Consider the following 17,843-nt stretch of genomic DNA (forward strand, 5'->3'; position numbering starts at 1 on the left):
GGCTCTAGTTTGCACCTTCAGCTGGACCAGCATTTTCTAACAAGTTAATGATGGCAAAGGAAAGCAAGTAGCAAAAATGCCTTTAAAAAACTTACTTACCACTTACTGAGTACCAGATAGTTATGCAGGATAGAAAATAGATAGGAAATTTGGGATACAAAATATGTAGGTAACAGTCCCTGGCCTTGAGGAGCTCAATTTTAAAAGTAAGTTTCTTTCACAATGTTTCTTTCACAATGTTTTACTGATTGGAACCCTTCATCCATCACCCCCTTCTCCCCACACCCCCCTGCCCTCCCGTCGTCACCGGGAGCCAGGTCCTCCTGTACCGAACACAAGTGTTTGTTGGGTCAGGTGTTGAAACTTGAGGTCCCATTAACCAGGCAGCCAGGACAGCTTCCTGGACACTTGGTACCATTTCCACTGCGCTGGCATCTAGAAGGCCAGGACACTGAGCTGCATCTGGGAGAGCTTTGGTCAGGAGAGCAATGAGAGTTCCAAAGAACTTTATAACCTCTATTTGATTTACTTCTGCATTTCCTTGGTGGAGAGTAAAATTCCTATGACACAATAGGAGCACTTCGTTTACTTTTACCTCATTATGTTTTACTCAGATATTCAATTGGAGTATGACCTGAGCTGAAGAAGGCAGAAACTTAACAGACTGAGCCATCCAGACGTCCCAAGACAGCTCTTAATATTAAATAAAGAATGTCTCAGTACAGTGCCATTTGCATCTGATTAGTTTTTCTCAAGCAAGACTTTGTAAGCTTTGTTAAGCCGTGAGCATCTTTTTGGAATCTTATAAAAGTTATAGAGACTCTCCCTATAAAAATGCACATATCATATACACAAATTCCTTAAGTAAAATGTCAGAGTTTGATAATTCCCTGGAGCCTGTCCCTGGGCCCCAGGCCAAGAACCTGTGGATTTCTTTATGATGGCATTTCATTGATGTGCTGCTTCCCTCTGATCCAGGGGGCTATCTGCACCCGTGAACCTTACTAGCAATGATCCATATAGATCTCTGGTTTTAAAGACTAGGAAACGCCACACAAACCCATTCTCCTTTTCTTACTGCCCTTCCTTCCTCTCAAAAGTAGCTGATAGTACTTCACCCCCTGAGGATGAGCGACCAGCACACCTACTGTATCATCTCGCTTATTCCTATACGAGCTTGAGATTCTGTCACTGTTGAATGGAATTATTCATTATAACCTTTTGAGGAAATGTATGAGAAAGAGCAGCTCTGGATTTAAAATCGGCTGATTTTAAAGGACGTTTGTTCATCAATAGACCTGTACATCTATTAAAAAAATCATTTACACTTAGAAAATGTTTGCATTCCTGCAGTGGCCTGATTCCCTTGGCCCCAGAACTAACCTAGCTGGTGAGAAAGAGCATATCTGCATTTATAAATTTATTTCAAGGGCTCTTCCTCGTAATATTACATCAGCTCAGTCTGAACCATGTCTTGAATCAATGTGTTGGAGATCAGAAGGTGTTTGCTTTTCACCTGGTGAAGAGAGTGACTAGCATGTAATTTATGAACCATGATGTTTGGTTCTATATATAAACTACCCCTGTAGGGGACTATGTAACTTCAGAGTTGCTATAGAATCAGATACAATGTGTGGCAGATGCAGCTGATGATAGGTTTTACTCTCTGGGCGCCTGTTTGAAGGCCTCCTCAGTGCCCACTAGGGAAGAGAAACATGGGACTGTTGTATCAAATCCTAAGGAATGTTACACAGCCTGCGTGTGTGTGCAGAGGAAATCATAGGGTGTGCCTCCCTTCTTGCTTTTCACTTTTAACAACAGCCAAGGCCCTCAACAGCCCTCAACACTGGTGGAGAGAGGCTCCTGCTGGCATGTATATTTTGCAAGTGGGCTGGAAATGAAATATCATTTCATTAAACAGTTTTGTGTTCCACAGTAAGCATAGTATGGCCTTGCTAATAACCAGACCCTTCCTGTGTCCCCTTGCCCTCCACCCCCCTGCCTTGCCTTCCCTCTCTCCTGTGTGTACCTTTCCTCATTCATCAGCCAAATTAAAGCTGTAGTTACAAGGGTAAGGATGGGACTCAGTCCTGTTTTGTTTTTCTCCCTACTGAATAGTCATGATGATAACACTGGTGTAGGAACCACTGGCAAAGCGTGTGGCTAAGATGCTAAGGTAGCTGATAGGAATAGATGGTGCGGCCAAGGAAGATAAAGCAGGCAACGAGCCTGAAAGAAATGAAACACTCGGTCTCTGCTTGCTTTCTTTTTTCTGGAGGGCTTGATTTTCTGAGAATTCTTGAGGCACTATCAGCCGGGCTCTTTAGGGAGCAGCAGAGAAGAGTTCAGATTCCAGAACGATGCAGTACATGAATGCAAATAAGAGCCCTACCGTTTTTATGAATGAAGTGTGGCCGACAGTAATGTGGGGCACAACCAGTGAATGGTGTCATTTTGCCATGGTGCAGTAGTTAGGCAAGGGAGGGCAGCCCAAGGTACCACTCCGAGCAGAGACAGTGATGCTGGTGTGGGCCATTCCCTTGTTCCCATTCAGTTTCTCCTTCCCATCCTCTTCCTGGGCTGTTTCCCTTCGTCTGCATGGCCTTTCCATTCTTTGCGTTTGGCAGCCATGGGCGTTGTCTTAACCCTCTGGGCTAAGATTTGTCTTTGGGAATCATTTGTCTTTGCTTCCCCAGAACCTAGCACAGGGCCTAGGACAGAAGAGATGCTTAGCACACTTGTTGAATGAGGGAATGGTACAAATAAGACCGTGGGGCTTAGCAGAAGCGAAAGCATACAAAGGAAGGAGGTATGGTCAGGCAGCCTCCTACAGTAGAGGGCTCAGCAAGATAGGAGGTGCTCTTAACAAAGAACAGCACAATAAGTAGCTAGCAGGTGCAGAGCCAAGACCTGCATTGAGAGAAGTCAAGGAAAGAAGCAGCACAGAGGAAGACAAAGAGCCTTGCTTCCAACCCCGGGCCAGATCTGAGAACCAGCTCCAGTTGTAGCTGTGTGGCCCCAGGCTGATTGTTAGACCTTTCTGATACTCTGGCTCCTCTTCGACAAATTTGCATAACAATACCAACTTGTCTGGGAAATTAGAGCTAATTCACCAGAGTCTAGCGGAGGGTTTGGTCCGTTGGACATGCTTGAAGTTGTTTGTATCCTTATCATCAAGGCCATTTGTAGAGACTGAGGGGAGGTGGGTTTTGAGGGGGCAAAAATTGAAACTAAAAATGCAGAACTTAACAGCTTGAATTTTGCTCCAGCAAAAGTGCCTTCCTGTGGTACAGATGTCTCCTTATAGGTTGAGTATTGGAAGAGGATTCTTTGCCAGTGTGCCCTGACCTGCCTCCCTCCTGTGTGGTATAAACGTGTTAAGGAATTAGATTCATGTGAACATTTTTAGCACCATTCAATAACCTTGCACTAGCTTTTGAGCTGTGATTACAGAACGAGTCAGTGAGTCAGTGGCCTGGGTAGAGCTGGATCCCTATATAGATTTTTCGTGTTTAGAGGGTTCATTCTTTTTTAACTCTTGTAGATTTTTTAAAACACACTTTTACAAATAGCAATACCAGCCTCAAAAGGCTTGTGACAACAACAAAAACAAAAAAAGTTAGGAAAGGGGATCTCCCCAAAAATCATTAAAACAGTAAAACTGACTTCTTTTGATTCATTTAATGAGCATAACTGGGATGTGTTCCCTGGACACAGAAATGAGCCAGGGGCCATAGAAGGTGCATAATTTAAAAGTTGGGTTTTTGCCTTTAGGGAACGTCTAATCTAGAAGCATAAAATTTCGAGTTGAGAGGAACTTTAGAGAATATCTTATCGATTGCCCCCAACTCTTTGAAATTCCCACTAAGCAATTCCTCTGTAGCAAAGAATGACACATGCCTGTTTATATCATTTGGGAAGGAATTACGAAGCATATTATGTTCTGTACATTTCTTGAAAGTTTTATTCTGAGATAATCTTGTTATTAATGGATACTTATTCCTCTCTTTGAAGTTCTGTTGAGTGGAGACATATTCTGTTTCATTCCTAGAAAAAGCATTCTTGGAGCAGATAATTCTAGATTGCCCTCATTTAATCCCATTTTCCTACATAGATTCAAAAGAGGAGTACCAAAATTCTTTAAACTCATATTCCCAAAATTGGTTGTTGGAGGTTTGGAGACATTTAATCATATCCTGCCTCCCTTCTGGGTTCTTAACACACTGAAAATTGACACAAGGAGCCGGGTGACTGTCATGGGTCAGTGTCTCCCTTATTCATGAGCCTCGTAATTCCCAAATGCAGAGTTTCTAGTAAACTAGTTCAGAATATATTTGCAACACTTAAAACATCGAAAGGATCTATAGCTGGAATATATAAAGAAGTACTATTAATACAAACCAATAAAATCATCGATGAAACTTCTGGGTCGGTATCCTTGAAATTCGTTTACATCTATACAATAAAATTTACTGAAACATTCTGTGTTTGATAGCAAAGGGAAAGGCCCCCGAAGCAGCCTAAGTGTCTACCTGTGGAGGAATGAGTAGATGAAACTGTAGGAATCTGCAGTGGAATATTATACAGCAGTTAAAGGAAATGAATCAGGTGTGTGTGTGTGTGTGTGTGTGTGTGTGTGTGTATATATATATATATACATGGACTGTATAGATTTGAAACCATATTATTACATGAACAAGGGAATATGCAGAATGATAAAAATTGTATGATACCATCCCAATTAAAAAATGTAAAAATGCTGTACGTTGTTTAGGGATGGACATTCAGCAAGTATTTATGAAGTACTGTCTATATGCCATATGCACTGATAGACGTATACACGTGTGTATGCACACATTGATATGATATATTTTTATATGATATATTTATATATGGATGTGTTTATATCTGTTATATATTTAAACATGCATATACACGTAAAGCATAGTTTATTCGATAGAGTAAAAATATGAATGTTAGAGTATCAAAAATGAGCTGGGAGGCCGCCTACTAAACCCATGACCATTGTTGTGCCTGGGGACAGGGGAATGGGGACTGGGACAGCAATTTCATCAGGGAGGGCAGCAGCTAGAAGCAGATGTTACAAAATATTACTGCTTCTTATGTCCAAGTGATAGAAATACAGTCTTTGTTACATTCTTTTTACTTTTCTGTACCTTTTAAATTTCTCAAGATTAACAGAAGTCTATGAAAACAGGACAATGTTTATGACAAAATGTCTAGTGGGAAAAAACAGATTAAATAGTGGTCACGAGTCTTGCTCACACTTTCCACAGCATCCCAGCGTATGCAGTTTGGTGGAAGACAACCAACAAGCAGTAATATACAGGCACTGAGAAATGCTCTAAGTCACCTGAAACGGTCCTTTTTTAGATTTCCTTTGAATCATTATTCCCAAGGATTCTGATAGTCATGACCAGAGATGTAGTTGACTTCTGTTGATTGTTATTCATATTGGCCAGTTGGCCAAATATGAGGCAATCCTTAATTTAATCAGAGCTTCCCATTAGGCTAAATAGTCCCCACAAATCCAGTCACTTCGGCTTGCCTCAGCCTGTCATGTGTCCTCTGGACCCCCCTCAGTTGTCATCCTTGTAGAGTGCTCATTCCCAGGAAATGTGTTGGGTTCATCAGGCCAGTAGGCCCCTCAGGATCCATAATGAAGTCCCATGGACCTGCTTTCCCTTCTCTTTTAGTGTGCAGGTTGGCCACCTTAGCCATGTCCTGGATGAGGAAGGAAGCCACATGGACATGCTCTCCCCATCCCGGGGCCCAGGACACCCACTCCTCATTGCCCTTTGGGCTTTCTCCCCATCCTATATGGCTACTCCACTCTTCTCTACCTTTTATAGGCAGGGACCTCCCATCAGGAGCTGTGGTCCTCTTCCTGGCCGGATGCATGTGCTTTCTATTCTGAAAGCAAAGAGAAAGGGAAGGGATGGTGAGCACTGATCGCGCAGACAAGGTTGCTCCTCTCTGTGGAGAGGAAGAAAAGGAACCAACCTTTCACACTTCCTCCTCTCTAGTCTGCTAGCTTATGAGCAGTAAGAGGGGCAAACCCAACATCCTCCATTCTGTCCACATACACCTGGCTGAGTCAGTCACCATCCATAGGGCCTTGGGGGTGGGACAGGGGGTGGTGATGAGAAGGGCCTGCTGGGTTCCCTAACCTAGCAGGAGAGCTAATTCCCATCTGACTCCTTCTGACTGTTCTCAGTTAAAAACTATAAGGAAAGGAAGTGGGTACTTAGTCTCACCCAATCTCCAACTGTGTTCAGTGTACATTCTAGGGTATAAGCAATTAGTTCTGAACAAAGAGCTCTAAAAAGTCTGTCTGGAAAACACGTCTTTGTCAAGAGGCATATGGATTGAAATCCCAAACTTGCTACAGCCATTGTCCTGAAGGAGGTGAACCCCAGAGAAGCCATGAGGCTTCATGTCCTAGAGGAAGTGAACCCTAGAGGAGACTTCATGTCTAGAGGAAGTGAATCCTAGAGGAGACACATGAGGCTTCATGTCCTAGAGGAACTGAACCTTAGAGGGGACCCGCAAGGCTCAATCTACCAAGTAGGTTGACCTGGCCTGGGGGTGAGGGGGTGGTATTTAAATCTTAACTCTTATACCTGAGAGTAGATTAAGATATCCCTTTGAATTAAGTCCATCAAATGGCCTGGAAATCTTCCACAAAGAATTCCACAAAAATTTGTTATATCTATTTATCATTAGAAGGAATCGGTTACAACAGGGAAAAACTTTATAAGATAACATTAAGTGGAAAAAAATGTGTCTGTCATAGGATTGAAACTATATAAAAATGACAGATATATGGACAGAGATTTAAATGAAACTTGGAAACTGTCCAATTAATTAGGTAGATTGTAGGAAAACTTGATTTTGATTGATGGTTTTCTTGTTTGTAAAATAAGAACAATTTTATAAAAATGACATTTTAGAAGAGAACTCTGACCCCACCTTGAGAGACATTTCTCTCAAGATGGAAACTATCTCTGTTGCTTGAGCTTCTAGGAAGAGGGCCAAACCCTTGACATGTTGACCTCTGAACCCACTGATGGTAATTCTTTTCTCTGCAACAGGGGTGGGCAAACTATGGTCCATGAGCCAAATCCAGCTCATGAAACAAGAATGGTTTTTACGTGTTTCAATGGTTGGGAAAAGCAAAAAACAGAATATATTTTCTGACATGTGAAAAATTACGTGAAATTCCAATTTTGGTGTCCACAAATAAAGTTTTATTGGAACACAGCCAGGCTCATTCTTCTCCTTTTATCTATGGCTGCCTTCATGCTTCCAACAGCAGAGCTGAGTGGCAACAGAGACCGTCTGCAATGCAAAGCTTAAAATATTTACTGTTTGGCCCTTCACAGAGAAGGTTGCCAACTCCTGCCTCTGACATCAGTTCACTATGGCCTAGAGATAGGAACCTCCCACCTTTATCCTCATTCCTGCTCACTTCCTGGGGTGGAGGGGGGGGGCAGGGAGAAGGAGCATCATTGAAGTCATCTGAGTGCCAGTGTCAGATAAAGCTTGAGAAATATGTGCCTTAAAGTTTCTAAAATAGGGGCGCCTGGGTGGCTCAGTCGTTAAGCGTCTGCCTTCGGCTCAGGTCATGATCCCAGGGTCCTGGGATCGAGCCCCGCATCGGGCTCCCTGCTCGGTGGGAAGCCTGTTTCTCCCTCTCCCTCTCCCTCTCCCTCTCCTCCTGCTTGTGATCCTGCTCTCACTGTGTCTCTCTCTGTCAAATAAATAAATAAAACCTTTAAAAAAAAAAAAAAAGCTTCTAAAATACCTTCCTTTTTGTTTGTAGAATGAGGATTCGGGTATAATAAACACGTCATGAGGGTTTTAAAGCCGCGTAGTCAATATGTGCTCTCTCTTGGAAATGAAAAGCTCAGTATACTGGGACTGTTGTCCCTGGTGCTGTTATCATGGCGATTGTGCCTCTGTCTGGTCAAAGAAGCCTTCACAAGCTGTCACGCTCCTGTTGCTCTTTACAAACGAGACCTTTTTCCAACCGAAATAATAACGCGTGAGTCTAATTAGAATAAAGCTCATTAGAAACAGAGATGGCCATTAATGCCTTGACTGATTTTTCTAATGAAGTAAGTCGGAGGAGGAGACTTGAACAGCGCAGCTAATTATTTTTGCTTTTCTTTGGCATTTCCTCAAAACTGTGGTTAGAAATTGTTGTTGGACTGTTAGTGAAAATGCTGCTGGAGCGCTGACGGAAGACAGCCTGCCACTTCCAGCCCCGAGGACGGGGTGGAGGGCGCCTGCTTTGGGCCCGCTGCCCCGCAGGCGGAGGATGGGGCGGGGCCTTCATTCCACTTTTCCTCTCTTTTCCTGCCTCCCGCCTCCACATCATGGGTGTTCTGGATTCCAGCTCATCATTCACAGATGCTCAAGCTGTGGCATATAGCTCTCCTGCCCCTGTATTCCTGGTTCAGGGACAGAGCTTTTAAATGTCCAGATTCCCATGGAAATTTGGATCTGAGGTTGCCTCTGGATGGTGATGCCCGGAGGCAAAGGTCAGGGGAATAAGAGGTGTTAGGTGGGCAGAGCAAGGATGTGGCCCCATTAAGTTTCTGCGCCAAGATACAGCCACAGCGGCTGTGTTTCCTTAATCGGGGTGTTCTTGGGCACCCTGAAAGCCACAGTGCAGGATAGCAGTCGATCCAGGAGGCAAAACTATGTCAAGAAACTGAAAATCAGGATGCCTACGATTAGGAAGAGAGAGGAGGAAGATGAATCATACAAAGGAAGCAGACAGGAAGTAGGAGAATCAAAATAATGCACAGGCCAGAAACAAACGGTGGTTCCTGGTGTCATCCAGAGAGGTAAAGGAGAGGAGACTGAATGCTTCCTTTGGTCAGTCAGTCAGCAAACAAGAGCCTGCTTTATGACAAATGTAGCTCGCAGTTTGAGACAGAAATAAGCCTCATTAGAACAAACTTCCAGGGCGCCTGGGTGGCTCAGATGGTTAAGCGTCTGCCTTCGGCTCAGGTCATGATCTCAGGGTCCTGGGATCGAGTCCCGCATCGGGCTCCCTGCTCCTTGGGAGCCTGCTTCTCCCTGTGGCTTTCTCTCTCGCTCTGTCTCTCGTGAATTAAAAAAAAAAAAAAAAAAAAAAAAAATTTCCATAATGAGCCTCCGTTACAAAACTTAATGTTTGCTTTCTACGAACATGAGAGTCTTCCCTAAAATATTTAGTTATCTGGCCCCTTTGCAGTACCTGTGAGGTTTTTAATCAGAACTTTGTGACAACAGCCAAGACTGAGTTTAAGACTCCTGGATGAATATTATAAAAAGAGAACCAGACTGGGAATGCAAACTGGTGCAGACACGGTGGAGACAGTATGGAGGTTCCCCAAAAAATTAAAAGTAGAACTACCATATGATCTAGTAATTGCACTACTGGGTATCCACCCAAAGAACACGAAAACACTAATTTGAAAAGCTATATATACCCCTATGTTTATTGTAGCATTATTTACGATAGCCAAGATATGGAAGCAGCCCAAATGTCCATGGACAGATGAGTGGACAAAGAAGATGTGGTGTGTATATATGTGTATATATCCACAATGGAATATGACTCAGCCATAAAAAAGAATGGAATCTTGCCATTTGCAACAACATGGATGGATCTAGAAAGTATAATGCTAAGCGAAATAAGTCAGTCAGAGAAAGACAAATACCATATGACTCCACTCATATGTGGAATTTAGAAACAAAACAAATGAACAAAGAAAAAAAAAAGGAGACAAACCCAAAAACAGACTGTTAACTATAGAGAACAAACAGATGGTTACCAGAGGGGCGGGCGGTGGGGGGAATGGGTGAAATAGGTGGTGGAGATTAAGAGTACACTTTTCATGATGAGCACTGAGTAATGTATAGAATTCCTGAATCACTACATTGTATACCTAAAACTAATATAACACTGTATGTTAACTATACTGGAATTAAATTTTTTTTAAAAAGGGACAGCTGGTGTTCCTATTACACTTGCATTAGATTGACACTTAAAATTTAGCTGTCCAGGTGCACATTTTTTAATCAAAACATAAAATTGCAATTGCCTTGTCCAAAAAACAGAGAGAGAGAGAGAACCAGACATGATTCCTTATGTGGTTTACATAAGTATTATTTATATAAATAAGAATGCTAAGTAGTGGACATGAGATTCTGATACCAGCTTTTGTTCCCCCACCTTGCGTTCCTGCTGCCCTCTGCTAAATTCCAGGCTCTTCTTGGGACCAGGCTGTGCCCCAGTCTCTGCTGATTCTGGTGTTCAAAACTTATTCTTTATCAGCGGTGTTGTTGAAAAGGACTGCTTTTCCTGTGCGATCCACAAAGTGTTGACAACTTGCTTCACTTATTAAAGTCCAAGACACTTCCAGAAAACATCATGTAACAACCTCCATACACACACACACGCACGCATGCACAGCAACACCTCCCTCCAAATGCCTGCGTATTCATAACCATTGTGACGTGGGCCACACAAGGATGAATGAGACACATCCTGCTGCCTAGAGTAAGGGAGGCAAACATTTTGGCTAAAATCACTATAAAGCATGGTGGTGGGATGGAAGGGAAAAGATTCTCCCTGAGCAACTGGGGGAAATGTCACTTGAAGATACGATGTTGGAACCACCACCGTGAAGGCTGAGTGGCCACGGGGAGACAGCTGGGGAGGGGGGTCTGCGAGAAGGGAACAATATGTGTGAAAATGCAGTGGTATCCAAGCAGGAGCTGCTGGGACACAGGGGGTGACGAGTCCGCTCATTTTGTTTATGTGTCTCTTTGGTCGCAGAGTGTGCTTGGACCATCCCTTAGTACCCCCTTTTTTTCTTTGGGATATTTGATCGAGGTTTTTTTCATGCCTAGTAAAAAGGCTGCAATGAAAATATTTGTACATATACTTCTAAGAACTTTACGAAGATAACATTTACATGGCATAAAATTTACTCATTTTATATGTGCAATGCAGTAATTTTTAGTGAATTTACCAAATGATGCAACCATCACCACCTTCCAGTGTTAGAACATTGCCATCACCTCAAGAAGGTCCCTCCTGCCTGCTTACAGTCAATCCCCATGCCCACTTCCAGCCCCAGGGAAACAATGCATATATTTTTTTAAAACATATATTTGGGGGGGGCGCCTGGGTGGCTCAGTCGGTTGAGCGACTGCCTTTGGCTCAGGTCATGATCCTGGAGTCCCTGGATCGAGTCCCGCGTCGGGCTCCCTGCTCGGCAGGGAGTCTGCTTCTCCCTCTGACCCTCCCCCATCTCATGTGCTCTCTCTCTCTCTCTGTCATTCTCTCTCTCAAATAAATAAATAAATAAAATCTTTAAAAAAAAAAACATATATCTGGGGGTTTATCTTAGAGACTGATTTCAGTGATTGCTATAATAAAGGGTATGAACATTTTTATGACTCATAGTAGGTATTACCAAGTTAACCTTCAAAGCTGCTATACCATTTGACATAGCTGCCGGCAAGATAGGAGAGTTACATTTCTTCGTGTACTCTCAAGAATTGGGTGCCTCTATTTTTCAATAATATCTAATTATTTGATGTATATTTTCTGATGACTGAAGCAGACCATTTTCCTATCTCTGTGTTCACTGGTCTTACTTCATTCTGAATGAGTTTCTAGTTTATACCCTTCCTTCCCTCTTACTGAGATCCTCTTACTGTCCATTTTTTATAGGTTTGAGCTTCTCCTATAACTTACTGACACACTGAATGCTACAGGTATTTCTCCCATTATGAAATTTGCCTTTTTATTTTATTATTTTTTACCCCACAAAAGTTCATTTTCACATGATCAAGTGTGTTCCTCTTTGTATCTTTTCTCTTGCGATCTTTTTCTATTCCTTTGTGTATAAGTTTATTTCCCTCTTTCCCTGAGAGCTATTTCCCTCTCCAGAACCTTGACAGAAGTTCTGTTGTATTATTAAGATTTAGCACATCCATTCTCTTGGAATCTGCCATTCCTGGTGATCACCTTTGTCAGCTACTGAATCCTTACCTCTCTTATGCTGTGTATCTGGAATATCTTATTCTGCGCAGGTGATGTTTTTGATGGGTCCGTTTTAATAAGATCATGGGGAAAGTGGCACCCTTGCAAGGGAGAGACCTAGGTGGAGCCCTGTTATTTGCAGATGAGGGACCAAGGGATGCTGTCGGTCTGGGAAGAATGATCCTTTGGTTCCAAAGGCCTGGATTAAGCCATTCTTTGGGAATTACAAAGAGGCAGTTTGGGTCCAGCTGTTGAACAGTGTCATGGGCAGCATGGAAAACTATCTGACATTTTCCAGCGTAAAAGAGAAGACTCCCAGTCTGGAATGGGGTAAATGGAGACCCATCCTACATTAGATGCAAGGTCAGAGGGGGAAACCTCTCAGTCCCCTTTCAACTCTGAAACTTCACAACTCTAGATATTTTTCTTTTTTTTTTTTATAACTCTAGATATTTTTCATCCTTTCACTGATGCAACAAATACTCATTGAGCATCTCACATGTGGCTAACACTAGTCTTGAGTCCTGAAGATGCAGCATTGCATAAAACAGTCCCTGCCTGCCTATTGCTTCTATTCAAGAGAGAAAACAGCCAATAAAAAAAAGGAATTAATATATTAATGTCAGGAAATGATAAGTAATATAAACAAAAATGAAGCAGAGTAAGGGAAGTGCTATTGTGTATAAGGTGTTCAGGGAACCTGAGGTGGCATTTGGGCAGAGATCCAGAAAATGAGAAGTGATGGATGTGGGGAGGGCTGAAGGCAGGGGGAGCCAGTCAGGACGGAGGAAGAGGGACAAGCACCCAAGTGCCTGACTTGTTTGAGGACCTGAATGTAACTGACTCACTCAGCTGTGGTCCCAATTTCTCACCTAGACAGTTTATTCACTCCTGCATCTGTTGATCTCATTTTTTAATATCATCATTAGAGCCCTAATTTATTAATTACCTCCCTCCCATGTGCCAAGCTTTGCTAAACACCTTACATGTATTACTTCTAATTCCCTCAGCAGCTGCATTCCTTCCTAACTGCATGTTAGGTCTTACTGTCCCCATTTTACAGATGGAGAAATGGAGACTTGATGCATCCTCTCAGTAACAACCATATGGTTCTGATCTACCCCACTGGAAAAATACTCAGTTCACAGCTGAGTGTTATGTACTTGAGGTGTATGTATTAGGCTGAATGCACACAGGTCTACAGAAATGTACTAGAGACTTACAAGATAAAATCACACCTGCAACTAGACGGCCAGTCCTTGACTATTTGTCTAGTTAAACTTAAGGAGAAAAGCACTGTAGGTACTTTGGAGGAGCAATTCTCTTGTTCGAAGTCACTCTTTGAGCTGCTCCTTTTTAGCAGGATTTAAAGTTAGGATAATGGTCCTTCCTTCCCTCTTCCTTAATATCCCTAATACTTAGCCTGGACATTTCAACAAACAAAGAATCCTTACCCTAGAACCTTGGAAATGTATGTTCTGAGCTGACATAAACTTCTTTAAGTTTCCAAGGAGATAGCACAGACAGCTGACGAGGACATGGAAACTTATACAGAGTAGGGGTGTGGCGGGGAAAATCTCTGTAGACAAGAGCTCTTCGAGATTTTTGAGTCTGCACCAAGATGCCCCTGTGGTTCTTCAAACAGCCCTTCCTTGTCAGCATCACCAGGACTTTCTGGCCTTCCAGCTTGCGGGGGCCTCGTAAGAATCTTGTTCCCTGTAGCTTTCCGTGGGTCCTTTGCACAAGGGTGGAATTGTGTCCCCCGGCCCCAATTCTGACTACGGGAGGCCTCTTTACAGACGTCCCTTTTGTAGCCCCTTTACGGGGTAGGGCTGCCTCAGGAGGATTGCCGTGTTCCTCCCAAACCCAGCTCACTCCCACCTCTGCCTTCTGCCAGCTGAAGGTTTTCATGTTTTCTTTTTAGCACAGTTCTTCACAGATTTACATGAATCGTGCAGTCATGTTGTAGAAGGCTGCCCACGTGCAGGTGGGGTGTTCCTGTGACGGTTCTCAGGTTCCCCATCCTTAGAATGGCGCCGGCCCTCTGGGAGCTGTTACTCTCCAAGCCTTTGATTTCCAAGTTTTCCGTCCATGAAATATTTGGTTCTCGGAGCTGCAGGCCCGTGATAATAACAAGCACGGAACTGATTGCAATTTGAATTTAGTTGTCAGCTCACTGCAGTCATAACAAAAAGGGTGAGGATGAACCCTGTGGTCTTGGGCCCCTCTGAGGTTTCCCTCCAGGTGACAGGGCACCACTCCCCCTGACAGGGTCGGCATCAGCCCTCAAGGAAATAATGTCTGCAAAGCAACTCATGCCATTTTCCTCCTCCTCCTCAGAGTGATTATAATTTCCGAGAAGCAAATGCTCAGGAAATGATCATTGTAGTCTTAGGTTTACACAGACAGTTGATACAGATTTGTCCCTCCAAAGGGGGTGTTCCCTTGTGGTGGCAGTGAACTTGGAGGCTCTGAAAAGCTCTCGCTGCGTTAACACCACATTAGCTGGCTGAGCCTTTGATTTGCGGTCTCATTTAGATAGAAGGAAAGGGACTTAGTGTCAGCCACAGAAGTTTTATCCAAGTGCACAGGGTTCTGGCCTATCTGGGGTACAAGGCTGGGGGGGCAGGAGGAAGGTCTCCCCGCCATCTATCTGATCACAATTTATGACCACAGTCCTCTCACCGACAGCCACAAGGAAGGAGACCCCAGCCCCCTGCCTGGCCAGACACAGGGTATATAATAACAATGATCACATTGATAGCAACAGCAGCTGACCTTGACTGACTACCTGCCACACACTGTTTTTCCCATTGACTCCTGATCACAACCCTGAAACAGAGACCACGATTATCTCCAGGAAACCAAAGCCCAGTATTTTGCCTGTTGTCACACAACAGTGTGTCTGTCCGTTTATACGCTGGATATGTCCTCTTTCCTTTCCTAATAAAAACTGCACGAGCCCTGCTTTTCCCCTCTAGCTAAACACCCGGTGCCCATTTGCAGATTTCCTCTCTGAGCCTCACGAGTTGAGGATCTGTGGGACAGCATCATCCGATCTGTTTCTAGCACTGTGCTGGTGTGTTTGGATGTGTCCTGTTTCTCCCATTGAAGAGTTGAACTCCCAACCGTCAGGGTCCACGAGGTTCTCTTCTCCGGCTCTCCAACACGTGGCTCCCCTGAGTGGCCTGGGCCAACGCTAGGATGGAATCCGCTCAGGCGGCATCACCAGGGAGGCTGTTGATGGGGATGACTACTGGGTGCATGCTTCTCTTCTCGGGGAGATTGTTTACCCAGTTTCTTTGCCCAGGAGATGTTTCACACCACAGGTAAAGTAAGCCTGGAGGTGACATGGGGCTCAGAAACTGCAAGTAGCAGGGGTGGGAAACCAAAACACGCTCGTTAGTGAGTCCTGTTCGAAGAGAACAAGCAAGCTGGGGCCATTTAGCATGGGAGCTGGCAACCTCTCGTGCTTCACAGGCCCCAGAGACTTCACCACGTGGCAGCTGGCAGCATTTTTTTTACCAAACACATCTGCATATACACATACAACGTGTACAGAATGCTGTGCTGGGCCCTATCCCATCACCTTACGACTATTGTTTAATCTTCAGCAACCGTGTGAAGTAGGTATTATTGTTTTCTTCACTCTACCGATGGGGAAACTGAGGTACAGAGAGGTAACTTGATGAAGATGCCAGAGTTAGTAAATCACAGAGCCAGGATGACTGCCTGGCCAGATGGTACAGCCCTTCACTATGATGACGCTCAACTATTAGGAGAACGTGAAATATGTTCAGTGTACAGATACTGTGACAAGGAAACCTATAAGACACTTGAGAACTAGTTTCATGCAAAATTGTTACTATCTTTAAGTTTACTTTTAAGAATAAGTTCCAGTTATGTAGAGCATTCTGTTCTTAAAGGAATATCCCACCCCCCCCCCCCAAAATTTAAGCATGTGTATACAAAAAGAGACAGGTTGAAGGGTACAAATAGTATTAATACCTGACCTTTTACAAAGCCCTTATCTCTGACACTGTGATGTGGGCAGGGAGGGTACTTTTGTTCCTGTCCTATCTCAGGGATTACAGACCAAGAAGCTGAATGCTTTGACCAAGGCAACCCGGCTGGGTCAGATGTGACGCTTAAATCCCAGTCCTAACCATGCCCTCATAGAGTGTATAACCTCCTGGAGAGAGGATGAAAAATGTTCAAAAGTAACGATTGTGTATAGTCCTTAAGCCTTCAAGTGACCTGTTTTGGTAGCGAATGAATCAAAAAAGCATTTTCGCCTTTCTTGTGCATCCTACACGTACCAAGCATAGTACCAGACATAGTCCCAGATTTGTTATACAGATGTCCGTGAATCTTTGGGGTTTTTTTTAACCCCCTGTTAGAGTGGATTCAAACTAAGACATCCCTGGATTATACCCTCCCTTCTGTAAAATTATAAATTCCAGACATGGAGATACAACCGTAGATTATGAGCAGCCCTGACCCCAGCCAAAAGGGACTTGTTCATTGTTTATTTCAGTTTCTCTTGCTCTTGAGAACTTGGTCTCCTGAATGGATCGTCCATTTGGTAATTTCTTGGTGAAAGACTGAGTCTTGTATGTGCCTAATATAAGTTCTTACCAATATAAAGTAAGGGCTTATTTGGGGCTTGGGAACACTTCCGTGCCCTGAGGCATATACTGTTGATAAATCAGCCGACACGAATTTGCGACTTCTCTCCCTTGTGCCCCGTAGTCCCTGAAAAAGCCTGAGTTCTCTCCCAAGGATATAGACATTGAGAGAAGATTGCCGGTGATTCACCGTCTCGGGTTCTGCTTTGAATTTCTCACTCACGTGCTGTCCTTCTCTTTTCCCCTCAAGGGTCGAGATTACTGTTCCGAAGAAGAGGATATCACATAGCGCCCATTCTACCACTGAAACCAGGAGCCACTACTGTGTAAATAGGTTACACCCCAGTTGAAATCTTTGCAAAGGTCGGTTCTCTCCAGCGAACAGCACTCTAGCAAAAAGAAGATCGTTCCATATCGTATGCCCCATTAAATTACAGTGTTTCTTAACGAACTTGCAAAGGAATATTGCTAAAAACAAACACACACACAAAAAACTGTTATCGAACTTTCTTTGTTGCTGCTAGTTAAAACTCGTTGCAACTTCTCACTTCTCTTGTGTCCAGGTATGCAGCAAAGCTCTGCAATGTCACCTTAAAGACACTGTTGGTTTTACAGATGCTCTCCAAACTATTTTCTATATAAGATGAGGTAGTGGTGAACTCAGATATCAAACTTCTGTTGTAGAACTATTCTGCTTCTAAGACAAGCGTCTCCTTCCCTCTCTCCTCCCTCTCTGTCTCTCCTGAGTGGTCCAGAGCCTTGCTTCTCACTGGCACTGTTGCGCTTTGGAGATGGGATGGTTGCTATGGCAAGCCTTGTTTCTCTGCTGAGAAGAAGTAAAGAAGCCATTATCCATTAAAAGCACGTGGGGACGTGACTCCCGGAGTGACGGAGTGACGTAGGAGTGGGCAGCAGGTGGTTTCGTTGACTAGGTATCTTCATCAAGGATAAGCTTGCAACATTGGCTTTGCTCAGATGCCGATGGAGGTGTGATCACGATCATTCTGAATCCCTCTTTCCCCCCCCTTTTTTTTTCTAAGAAAATAAACATTTTACTGTTTTTATGTATCCTTGTCTTCTCCCATTCATCCAGTTCAGTGTCTTACAGTGATCTTGGGTGCGGAAGATGAGCCCTCCTTTGC

The 17,843-nt window shown here is 43.7% G+C and overlaps 1 protein-coding gene across 7 annotated transcripts in view; it reads left to right on the forward strand.

The window, feature by feature from the left end:
* Positions 1 to 17,769, forward strand: part of CUNH1orf21 (chromosome unknown C1orf21 homolog) — a 215,043-nt gene extending 197,274 nt beyond the window's left edge. For 5 of the 7 annotated variants that reach the window (XM_045877314.3, XM_045877315.3, XM_054508008.2 and 2 more), the window contains one exon: positions 16,952 to 17,769. In XM_045877314.3, the coding sequence (XP_045733270.1) occupies positions 16,952 to 16,990 (39 nt within the window). In that variant the 3' untranslated portion in view covers positions 16,991 to 17,769. Of the gene's footprint in view, positions 1 to 614; positions 9,174 to 11,761; positions 11,806 to 16,951 lie in introns of those variants that run through there. The other 2 variants (XM_054508011.2, XM_054508009.2) reach the window with 2 other exon arrangements.
* Positions 17,770 to 17,843: the final 74 nt, after the last annotated feature.

The sequence above is a fragment of the Mirounga angustirostris genome, unplaced genomic scaffold (assembly GCF_029215605.1).
Source record: "Mirounga angustirostris isolate CCGP_5_RB_7025 unplaced genomic scaffold, mMirAng1.0.hap1 SCAF_6, whole genome shotgun sequence".
In the NCBI taxonomy this organism is placed as follows: Eukaryota; Metazoa; Chordata; class Mammalia; order Carnivora; family Phocidae; genus Mirounga; species Mirounga angustirostris.